At 62.3% G+C, this 11,496-nt stretch overlaps 1 protein-coding gene across 1 annotated transcript; it reads right to left on the reverse strand.

Moving 5' to 3' along the window:
- Positions 1–206: 206 nt before the first annotated feature.
- C19H6orf136 (chromosome 19 C6orf136 homolog) lies at positions 207–9,235 on the reverse strand. Its single transcript, XM_075913436.2, has 6 exons — positions 8,970–9,235; positions 5,318–5,830; positions 3,349–3,437; positions 2,798–2,998; positions 592–661; positions 207–511 (listed from the first exon to the last, which is right to left on the reverse strand). The coding sequence occupies exons 1-6, from the start codon at positions 9,087–9,089 to the stop codon at positions 353–355; spliced, it is 1,152 nt and encodes a 383-aa protein (XP_075769551.2). The 5' UTR covers positions 9,090–9,235; the 3' UTR covers positions 207–352.
- Between the last annotated feature and the right edge of the window lie 2,261 nt (positions 9,236–11,496).

The following is an 11,496-nucleotide window of genomic DNA, read 5'->3' on the forward strand; positions in this document are numbered from 1 at the left end:
CCAAAGCCTGCCTCCAGCAGCACCCCGGCCCCCAGCTATGTAACCCCCATCCCTTCCTCCAAGCTCCCTTCTGCACCCCGCTGTCCAAGGCCCTGCACCTCCTCCATTAATGAGGGAAGAGCGCAGCCTTTGACCCCTTACCCAATTCTTGGAGCAGCCCACCCCTGGCTGAGAGGCTCCCTACCCTCCCAGAGCCACCAGCCCCAGCCATCTCACCAGTTTTATTATGTACAGTTCTTTACAGCGCTGGGCAGGGAGAGGGGAGGGGAGCGGAGCCGGCAGGCAGGGCTTTGTGCATCCAGGCCACCTCAGCTCACAAGTCACAATGTCCAGCCTCCGCTCCAGGGCTGGCTCAGCTGTCCCTGTAGCCCATGGGCTGCCCCTGCTGTTTGCCAGCCAGGACAGTTAAGAGCAGCTGGAGCGAGGGTCTGGTCTCCGCTAGGCCCAGGCCAACCAGGGCCGCCACCAGCAGCTTCTTCACCTTGGCCACTGGCGGCTGGGACGGCATCAGCTGTAGGGAGGGGAGAGGGGCAGGCGTTAAAGGCTGCAGCTGCAGCTTTCGTGGTTCGGCCGCCGGGAGCCGGCACTCACCTTGTCTATCCGGTGACAGCGGATCAGCCCTTTGGAGTCCAAGAAGAAAGTGGAATAGGCGTCGTAGGTCCTGGGAGGGGCGTATAAAATAGGACAGTTAGATGGGGTGCCGTGCTGACTGAAGGGGGCATTGCTAGCCCCCCACGCAGGGTCTCTCCAAGGCAGCTGTTCTCAAACTTATTTGAACACTCCCCTTTGTCTCCTCCGTGGCACACACCTTAACGCGTGAGGCTCACCCATTAAGGTTAACCGCAGCAGCCTCTGTCCATGGCAGACCCAGGCACCCTGTAGGCAGGGCACCCTGGCCCGCTGCAGAGAGAGGCTGCTAGTGACTCCAGAGCAGCCCCTAGCTACCTAGGCTGGCGTGACCCTCCCTGTAACCGGTTAACCAACTAAATGGGGGGTTTCACATCCCTCATACTGCTACACACGGCGGCGCGGCGCTCGAATCGCTTCGAGTCCTTTCTCGCTTTTTAAAAATGTTTTTCCCCGTTCTACAAATGGGCCATGACAAGAGCAAAGGGCAGGCCTGCAATCAGGGGCCGTGCTCACTTTTCTTTGTGCCCGCTGTCTCTGAGCAAAGGGGGGGGGGACACAGAGGGCAGTGACTCTACAATGCTCTGCAATAGGGAGGTCATCGTGTTAGACCCACTGTGTCCAACACGCTGGCCGCTAGCCACATGGGGCTATGTGGCTGGTTGAGTGGGGCTAGTTTGCTATCGTGGCGACTGCTTCAGAACTGGCTGGACCCCATGGGTGTAGACAATTAACCAATAATCCTGGGCTTATCAATTAATACTGTGACTACATGCGTCCCCCCTATCAGAGGCAGGAAGAGGGAAGACAGGAGCCAGTGCCTGTGGGGAGCCAGCTTTTAAGCCAACTCCCCAAAAGCACCAGATCCGCCTACCTCCAACATGCTGCTGCCTCTATCAGAGGCAGCAGCGCGGGGGGGAGGAGGGGGAGGAGAGACTGCTGCGGAGTAGCCTCTATCCAGGGCTTGCCACGGATACAGGCTGCTCCACGGCAGCCCCTCCTGTTGGGGAGGGGGAGGATTCAAGTCCCCAGGGACAGAGGCTGGCTCTGTCTGCGGGAGCTCAGACACCCCCACGAACAGAGACTGCTGCCACGGAGCAGCCTCTGTCCACAGGGAGCTCGGGTTCACTGCAAACAGAGGCTGCTGCCACCTCACATTGCTGCCTCTGTATCAGAGGCAGCAGCGCAGGGGGCAGGCAGAGCCAGTCTGTGTGGGGAGCTGGGTTTTTTTAATTGGCCTTCCTCGCAGACCAGCTCCCACCTGCCACCCTGCGCTGCAGGCAGCAGCCCAGGCTGGCAGGGGGCTCCCCGGGAGTGGGGCTGGGAGCCCAGTGGCCACTGGTCCCAGGGACTATCAAAGAGTCGTGTAACCACTTACATTTGATGCGGTTCCACAACTATTCCATGACATGGGAACATCCCTACGCCGCAAGCGGAACAGAAATGAGAGCGCACAGCGCTACCTGGAGCCCGAGACACGGGGCCACGTGAGGAGAAACTGGCTGTGCTAGTAATTCGCTGCCGCGGGTAGAATACGCACGGGACGATCTTTTCCCGCCCCCATGAGTTCTCACGTTCCCCCGGGTGTGGGAACCTCTGCTGTTAGGACCATGGGGGGAGAGGGTGCTGGGACTTACTCCAGGGGAACAGCAAATCCTTGGGCTTTGAGCAGCTCAGAGGCAGAGCCAGCAGCATCCCCACCCCCAGGGAGTAGCTGTTCATAGGCTCTGACTCCACAGATGCTTGGCACCCCCTCGCTACAGCCCAATAGCACAGGGAGGAGGTAAGGGAGCAGCGAGCGGGCAGGGCCTCAGGAGATGGGGCCTCACGGTGGAGCACCTCCCTGGCAATGCAGAAATCAGCACCTGTGCAGCCCAGCTGGGGAGGAGCAGTGGTAGAGACTAGGAAATTCATCTCTGGAGTCAGCAGAGGCCACTGCTTTGTGTGCGGTTAAACAGTCCTCAGCCCCAGGAGGTCATGGCCCTGCAAAGCCCAGCCAGGAAAGAGATGGGGCAGCCCCCTGGAGAGGCTGCCCAGCTCATCGGGACGCAGACTGGGCAGGGAGTGCCTGCGCAAGAGCCCCACGGTAGCCCCTCTGCGCCCCAGCCAGCCACAGCCCAGCTCATGCCCGAGGGAGGCTGGGGGCGGGTGGGGCAGCCCGAGCTCTCACCTGAACAGCTCCCGCTTGTCCCTCCTGTAGAAGCGCAGCAGGAGGACGTGGAAGGGCAGCCCCGTGATGCGCCAGCGGGCCTGGATGCTCCAGTTCTCGGGGTGCCGCGTCAGTTTCAGTACCTCTAGCTGCACGCTGGCGAAGTAGCTCCAGGCCAGAAGGCGGTACAGGGATAGCGACAGCTGGTACATGGCGAGGCCCCTGTGCGTGGGAGAGGGGGAGGCACATCAGGCCAGGAGACACCTCTGGACTGAGGGGATCCCAACTTGGTATCCACCCTGGGGCCAGAGGACGAACGGACTGATCCAACCCTGCCAGTCGTGGTGGGAACAGTGGCCCATCCCACTTGCCCCCAGGATGAGAGTGGAACAGGCTGCTCCCCCTACCTTCTCAGCAGGATATGGACTCATCCACACCCCCTTTGGGAAGAGTTGGATCAACCCCTCCCCCTCCTCCCAAGGGAAAGTGGGCTGATCCCACCTGCCTCTCACCTCCATGACAGAAGTGGCTTGGTCCACTCCCCCTCCCCTCCCGCCCCCGTTGGCACTGACCGAGTTCTCAGGTGCAAGATCTCATTCACAAACTCCACATCCCGGGAGTAGATCCCATAGTCAGGCACCTTCAGGAGGAAGTTCGGCAGCTGCAGGAGAACCAGGGGGAGAGCAAAGGCGCCGTGAGGGAAGAGGGGTCATGGGAAGTCACGGGGCCGGAGCCAGGAGGGCTGGGTTCAAGTCCTAGCTCAGCCGCCAACCCCTTGTGCTGGTGGGCATGTCACAATCTCTGGGCAGTGGAATAATCCTCCCTTTGCCATGTATATTGTGAGCTCTTGAACATAGGCCATACTTCCTGGTGTGTCTGCACAGTGCCCAGCACAATGGGGCCCTGATCCCAGCTGGGGCAGGGACTGTCTCTCGCTGTGTCTGTGCAGCGCCTGGCACAATGGGGCCCTGATCCCAGCTGGGGCAGGGACTGTCTCTCGCTGTGTCTGTGCAGCGCCCGGCACAATGGGGCCCTGATCCCAGCTGGGGCAGGGCCTGTCTCTCGCTGTGTCTGTGCAGCGCCCGGCACAACGGGGCCCTGATCTCAGCTGGGGCAGGGCCTGTCTCTCGCTGTGTCTGTGCAGCGCCCGGCACAACGGGGCCCTGATCTCAGCTGGGGCAGGGTCTGTCTCTCGCTGTGTCTGTGCAGCGCCCGGCACAACGGGGCCCTGATCTCAGCTGGGGCAGGGTCTGTCTCTCGCTGTGTCTGTGCAGCGCCCGGCACAACGGGGCCCTGATCTCAGCTGGGGCAGGGTCTGTCTCTCGCTGTGTCTGTGCAGCGCCCGGCACAACGGGGCCCTGATCTCAGCTGGGGCAGGGTCTGTCTCTCGCTGTGTCTGTGCAGCACCCGGCACAACGGGGCCCTGATCTCAGCTGGGGCAGGGTCTGTCTCTCGCTGTGTCTGTGCAGCGCCCGGCACAACGGGGCCCTGATCTCAGCTGGGGCAGGGTCTGTCTCTCGCTGTGTCTGTGCAGCACCCGGCACAACGGGGCCCTGATCTCAGCTGGGCAGGGACTGTCTCTCGCTGTGTCTGTGCAGCGCCCGGCACAACGGGGCCCTGATCTCAGCCGGGGCAGGGACTGTCTCTCGCTGTGTCTGTGCAGCGCCCGGCACAACGGGGCCCTGATCTCAGCTGGGGCAGGGACTGCCTCTCGCTGTGTCTGTGCAGCGCCCGGCACAACGGGGCCCTGATCTCAGCTGGGGCAGGGACTGTCTCTCGCTGTGTCTGTGCAGCGTCCGGCACAACGGGGCCCTGATCTCAGCTGGGGCAGGGACTGTCTCTCGCTGTGTCTGTGCAGCGTCCGGCACAACGGGGCCCTGATCTCAGCTGGGGCAGGGACTGTCTCTCGCTGTGTCTGTGCAGCGCCCGGCACAACGGGGCCCTGAGCTCAGCTGGGGCAGGGCCTGCCTCTCGCTGTGTCTGTGCAGCGCCCGGCACAACGGGGCCCTGATCTCAGCTGGGGCAGGGCCTGTCTCTCGCTGTGTCTGTGCAGCGCCCGGCACATCGGGGCCCTGATTTCGGCCAGGGCAGGGCCTGTCTTGCCCTCTAGGTGTCACCGTGATACAGGTTCGGATACCATGCCCAAACCCTGGCTGGTTCACGGGCTGCACTAACAAGTAAGATCCCCCAATGGCCCACAGGTCTGTGTATAGGAGCAAGTCACCCTCTGAGGCCCTAGCCCACCCCCTGCTTCACAGCTTGAGCAGACAGGCCAGGGACCGGTGTGTGCTCCCCTCTGACCCTCAAGGGCATTTGAAGGAGATGGGCAGGGGGTGCAGCCCGAGGATCCAAGCAGCCCGGGGGGAGAAGAGATCCAGGCAGCAGCAGTGGGGAAATGCGGGAGGGAGATGCCAGGCAAGAGGGGTGAGGGGAATGAGCCCAGGCCCGCAGGCAGGGAACAAAGGGAATGGAGGGGAGCAGAATCCAGGCAGCACACGGAAGGGGGAGGCCGGGGAGCCAGGCACCCGGGCCGTGACGTACCTCGTGCTGCAGCTTCTCGTACATGACAGCCAGGTGCTCCTCCATGCCGGGGTCGTGGTTCTCCGGCAAGCCGGAAGCAGCCTTGGCAGCTGTGCCGGTGGTGGCCTGGAAGGGGGCGAGGGCCTGGCAAGGCATCCAGCAGGGCCTGCCGTGGAGCAGGCTGTACAGAGAGTCCAGGGAGGCGCTGTCCAGGCCGGCACCATCCCGCACGGTGATGTCGTCCTCCTGCTGCCCATCCACCGTGGTGACGGAGGCCTCCATGCCCTGCAGGGGGGAGAGGGCAGCAGGCCGGCAGCGGCGCCCCGGCTCTAGGCCCTGCAGCAGCGCATGCAGGCTCAGCTTCTGCTCCGATACACTTGGGAGGACGGTGCCACCGGCCAGGTCGGCTCCTAGCGGTGGCAACAGCGGGATCCTGGCAGCTTCCACCGGCCGCTCCGCCAGCGATGAGTGGAACTTGAGGGCCGTAGCTGGGCCTGGCACCCGGGGGACCTTGTCCCAGCAGGACGACAGGTCCTGGAAGGGAGAAGGGATTAGCGGGACTGAAGCCACTCAGTCTGCTGGGCACTTACAAGGGATCCCAGCACCCCTGAGCTAGGGATGTAAAATCCATTGTAATTGGTTAGCCAACAGAACACGATGTTTAACTGGTTAACCAATTAAGGGGGGGGTGCTCCCATCCAGCCAGACACACCCGGGGCCCGCTGCGAATGAGGGATGTCCACGTGTACTCAATGATTAACCAATAAGCCTGAGTTCATCGGTTAACCCTGTCACCTGTGCTGCTGCCTCTGATACAGAGGCAGCAGTGAGAGGCTGCAGGGGGCTCCCTGGGGATGGAACCAGGAGCACCCTGGCTGCCAGCCCCACCCCCGAGGACTACTGAATAGTCGGGGAACCGCTAAAATGTGATGCAGTTACACAGTTATTCAATTACAGCCTAGGGATGTTAAATAGCAGTTCACTGACATTTTATCCGTTAGTCGACGAGTCTACAGACCCCGGCGGCAGGGCCAGCAGCCACCGTAGCAAAGGCAACGGCGCGGGGTGCCAGGTGGGAGCTGGTCCGCAAGGGGAGCCAGTTTAAAAAGCATTTCCCCTTGTGGATCGGCTACCTGTCGCCCTGCACTGCTGCTTTGAGAGAGGCAGCAGTGCGGAGGTAGCAGCAGTCCCTGGCTGGGGGCGGGTCTGAGCTTCTGGACCTGGCACAAGCCAGAACTGAGCCAGGCTGCTAAAAAACATACTGGTTAACCACAACAGGTAAGCATCAACCTTTCACATCCCTACCCTGAGCTAGGAGCAGATCAGAGCCAGTGCCCCCTAGAGAGGAAAGGCTCTATATCCTATTTCTCCATTTCCCCACCCCTAAGCCAGCCCATCTCACACTCCGCCCCGGTGATCCCCTACAAGCCAAGCTCACATGCACCGCACACCCCTCTCCAAAATCCTGGGGTGGGATGGACACATACCCAGGGGAGGAAGAGGGAGAAGATTTCCACCGTTAGCTCTCTCTGGAGTTTGTTCTAATCTATGTGGGCATGGATTTGCACAGCCCTGCTCGCCACAGACCCAGCCAATCCACTCCCCATCGTACCCCTTAATCTGCATCCTGCAGTCACTGTCGCTGCCCCTCACTCTGGTGACCGCAACTCCGTTCTTATGTCCCCACACACCCAGCCCCTACCCCCCCCGCCACAGGCCCCAGCCCTGCATCATGCATACTGCCCAACCATGCACCCCACAACGTCCGCAGTCCTCAACCAGGCATCCTGCATCCATCGCACGGCCTCAGCCTATGTATCCTGCCCCTCAGCCAGGTCCTCCGCCCATTCACAGCACCCGGCCCCCCCCCCATGCAACCTCCCAGCCTCTGCACATCGCAATCCTCTGCAGTCCTCCCCAAGCCAAGCACCTTGCAGCCCCCAGACTTCAGCTTCTGCACCAGGGATTCCGCACTCCCCAGCCCTCTGCACCTCCAGGGTGCATCCTGCATCCTTCAGCCGATCACACTCCAGATGCTGTACGTAGCAGCTCAGGCACCCTTGGCATCTACCCCAACCCCTACCTCCTCCAATCCCCCCACCAGACCCCACCCTCTGCACAGCCCCAAATCCACACAACCCCCCCTCCAGTCTCTGCAAGCCTCCCACGCCCAGTTCCTGCAGTCCCATGTACCCAGCCCCTGCGCCCTCCAGCAATGCTCCCTCTAATGCAGGGTTTCCCAACCTATGGGTCCGGACCCAAATATGGGTCGTCATGACATTTCAAAAGGGTCACCAAGTGTCTCCCCAGATGGCTCTGCCCTCCCCCCGTTTTTGAATTGCCTGGGGTCACCGAGTCTGCCTGAATTGTTAAAATGGGTCCCCATCTGGAAAAGGTTGGGAACCGCTGCGCTAATGGTTTCCCTCCAGGGGTGCAGAGTAAATTTTGTTCTGTGCACCGAGGCACGGGCAGATGGGCACCACCAGCCCAAACACATGTCGCCGGCTCTGGGCAACTGTGGGTGCTCTGCTAGTCGGGTGTTAGAAACTCTCCTGGGTGGCCAGCCACGCGCACAGCTTACAGGGAACACTGCCCTCCAGAGCCCCAGCGCCTCCCCCCTCTGGCCGCTTCAGAGCCCCAGCACCCCCCCACTCCCTCTGGCCCCTCCAGAGCCCCAGCACCCCCCCTTCCCCTGCCAGCCCCTCCAGAGCCCCAGCGCCTCCCCCCTCTGGCCGCTTCAGAGCCCCAGCACCCCCCCACTCCCTCTGGCCCCTCCAGAGCCCCAGCACCCCCCCTTCCCCTGCCAGCCCCTCCAGAGCCCCAGCGCCTCCCCCCTCTGGCCGCTTCAGAGCCCCAGCACCCCCCCACTCCCTCTGGCCCCTCCAGAGCCCCAGCACCCCCCCTTCCCCTGCCAGCCCCTCCAGAGCCCCAGCGCCTCCCCCCTCTGGCCCCTCCAGAGCCCCAGCGCCCCCCCCTCTGGCCGCTTCAGAGCCCCAGCGCGCCCCCACCCCCTCCAGAGCCCCAGCACCCCCCCTTCCCCTGCCAGCCCCTCCAGAGCCCCAGCGCCTCCCCCCCTTGGCCGCTTCAGAGCCCCAGCACCCCCCCTTCCCCTGCCGGCCCCTTCAGAGCCCCAGCGCCCCCCCTTCCCCTGCCAGCCCCTGCAGAGCCCCCCTCCAGAGCCCCCCTCCAGAGCCCCAGCGCCCCCTTTCCCTGCCAGCCCCTGCAGAGCCCCCCTCCAGAGCCCCAGCGCCCCCTTTCCCTGCCGGCCCCTCTAGAACCCCCCCTCCAGAGCCCCAGCACCCCCCTTTCCCTGCCGGCCCCTCTAGAACCCCCCCTCCAGAGCCCCAGCACCCCCCTTTCCCTGCCGGCCCCTCCAGAGCCCCCCTCCAGAGCCCCCGCGCCCCCCTTTCCCTGCCAGACCCTCCAGAGCCCCAGCGCCCCCCTTTCCCTGCCGGCCCCTCTAGAACCCCCCCTCCAGAGCCCCAGCACCCCCCCTCCAGAGCCCCAGCGCCCCCCCCTTTCCCTGCCGGCCCCTCCAGAGCCCCCCCTCCAGAGCCCCCCTTTCCCTGCCGGCCCCTCCAGAACCCAGCCACGCCCCCTCTGTACATTCTACCCCACCTGGCCCCGCCCCTCTGTCCTTGGCCCCGCCCCCGTGCTTGGCCCCGCCCCTCACCTGCTGCCGGGCCCGGTAGCAGCAGCGCGGGGACTCGCCCTGCCCCCAGGGGCGGCGGGGCGCCCAGCAGCGGGCGGCGGGGCCCAGGCGCCCGGCCACGGCCCGGCTCCGCTGGTACATGACGGACACGCGGGGTGGCCCCAGCCGCTCGCTCGCTCCGCTCAGCCGGCGCGGCCACTGCGCACGCGCCGCCGCCGCCAACGGGCGCGGCGCGCAGGCGCCCTGAAAAAGCCCGGCGCCCGGCAAGGCGGCCGGCGCACGCGCGGCCCCGCCCACCCGGCGGCCTCTCGGCACTGCGCATGCGGCGGGGGTAGGCGAGCCCTTCTTCCTCGCGCCGGGAAGGTGACCGTCCGGCGACCACACAGCGCATGCGCACTCGGGGTGGGGTGGGGTGGGAAGGAGGTGTGGAGAAGCCGGCTGATTTCAAACAGGAAAGCCGTTGCGCCTGCGCGCTAGCACCTCCCAGGCGGAGTCGGGGAGGGACAGGCGGATTTCCACGCATGCGCATCCGGGACTGTGTCGCAGAGCCTCCGCTAGGAGGGGGCGTGGTTCCACACAGGGGAGGAACTTAAGTCATAATAAAGGCGGGGACGTGATGGGAGGGGCTTAACTGCCAAAGGGGGAGGAGTCCACATTGGAGGGAGGGGCTTAACTACTAAAAGGGGAGGGGCTTATTTGGGGCAGGGTTTAAGCCACTCAGGAGTGAGGCCCCATTAGAGGGAGGGGCTAAAACACACAAGGGGCGGGTCTTATCTAGGGAGGGGAGGGGCTACATTGGAGGGCGGGGCTTAATCTATACTAGGGGAGGAGCTAATTTGAGACAGGGTTTACCCCAGTCAGGGGTGGGGCCGCATTGGAGGGAGGGACTGACTTAGCCCATAAGGGGAAGTGGGGCTTCATTGGGGGGGGAGAAGCAGCCTCAGTTGGCTGCTGTTGCAGCTCTCATTCTCTCCTCGCCCTGGGCGTGGGAGCTGAATCCCACCCGTGTGTGGCCCACCACTCTGAATGCCCCTTTGGGTCCGAGAGTCACCCCTCCCCACTCGAAGGATGTTAAATTGCGGTTATCCATGTAGTCGATACAATTCGTATCGACTACACTACTCGTCGGTAAGGACCGCTGTTTAGAACAGCAGTGGGGGTAGATCCCGGAGCCAGCTCCGGGAGCCGCCCATGCTACTAGCTCTGTGTTTCAAAAGCAGTAAGAGCCGCCGGGTCTTACTACATTTAAAATTCAGAAGCTCAGCGAGGGTTGCCAGGTGTCCGGTATTGAACTGGACAGTCTGTTATTTTCGCCTCCTATCTGGTAAAAAAAATCAGAAAATACTGGACACCTAAAATGTCCGGAACTTTGATTTTTTCCTGGCCAGGAGGCGAAAATCCCGGGCTGTCTGGCTCAATACAGAGGCAACCTGGCAACCCTAGTGCTCACCAAGGAGCTGTCCAGCCTGGCGCAAGGAGGCAAGATGGCAGGTGGCCACCACCAGCCTGTTGGAGCCAAAAAGCCTCCCCGTGCGGTTTTTAAAGGGGCCACAGTAGGGTTTTTTGAGGTTTTTTTGCTCAACAAACTTTTTCCTGGCGTGTTCTTTGTCGTTGTTTTTGGGCATTTTTTCTGAAACCATCTGGCAACCCTAAATTCAGCCCGTGGCCAGCCCTGTCCACCACAAACAGAGGCTGCTGTGGCAGAAGGCCTGGGCCGCTGCAAAAAGGGGCTGTTTGGTGTGGAAAGGCCATGGGCAGAGGGTACTTCGCAGCAGCCTCCGCTATACCCCACTGAGAGGTAGTGGGGGTGTGGGACAAGTGGCACCACAGCATCGGCCTCTGTCCCTCCCTCCCCCTTTGCTGCCTCTTATAGAGGGAGCGAGTAGTTGATACTCCAGTCAATTACCCGATAAGCTTTTGATTATTGGGTAGTCAGCTAGTCGACTGCTCAGTTACATCCCTATCCCACTCATCATTATAATCATTGATGTATTCATATTGTGGCTGCATCCTGGTGCACCATTCATAACCCATGCTCTGCCTGTGTCAGGAGCTGTACAAACACATGACCCCAAAGGTCCATAAAGAAGGTGAATTAAAATAATTGCATGGTGTGGCCCTAAGGAAGTTTCTTTTTGTCTGCAGCCCAGATACCTGGCACACCACCCTGGACAGGGTCCAGAACCCCCAGTCCTGGCTCCTACCCTTGCTGTGCTTCCTTTCAAATCCCTGCAGAGACATGCAGACAGCCAGGCCCCTTCTATGTCGTGACAGCTGCCTAGATCGGACGGATCCTCATCATTTCACTATCATCTTGCACGCCCCGTCCCAGCTCCTTGGGGCTGGCTGTTGCACTGTAGATTTGGGTTGTGAGCTCTTTGGGATAGGGGGCTACCATGCTGTCATGTGGCTTGTGTATCTGGCTCAGGGTGGGCGACAATTTTTGACCAGGGGGAAGGGACATGCCAAGGTTTTGGAAAGTGGTCGAGGGCCACACTCTTTCAGGATATTAATGGAGGAATTCCGGGCTCTGGGGTGGAAGTTGGGT

The sequence above is a fragment of the Pelodiscus sinensis genome, chromosome 19 (assembly GCF_052426305.1).
Source record: "Pelodiscus sinensis isolate ZL-2025 chromosome 19, ASM5242630v1, whole genome shotgun sequence".
NCBI classification, from domain to species: domain Eukaryota; kingdom Metazoa; phylum Chordata; order Testudines; family Trionychidae; genus Pelodiscus; species Pelodiscus sinensis.

Bases quoted from the DNA above. Each gene is read 5' to 3' on its own strand.
- C19H6orf136 (XM_075913436.2), bottom strand. From the start codon at position 9,089: ATGTACCAGCGGAGCCGGGCCGTGGCCGGGCGCCTGGGCCCCGCCGCC. The intron at 3,438-5,317 runs GTACGTCACGGC...GTTCTCCTGCAG, and splicing joins ACGAGAAGCTGCAGCACGAG to CTGCCGAACTTCCTCCTGAA. The intron at 2,999-3,348 runs GTCAGTGCCAAC...TCCCACGCACAG, and splicing joins ATCTTGCACCTGAGAACTCG to GGGCCTCGCCATGTACCAGC.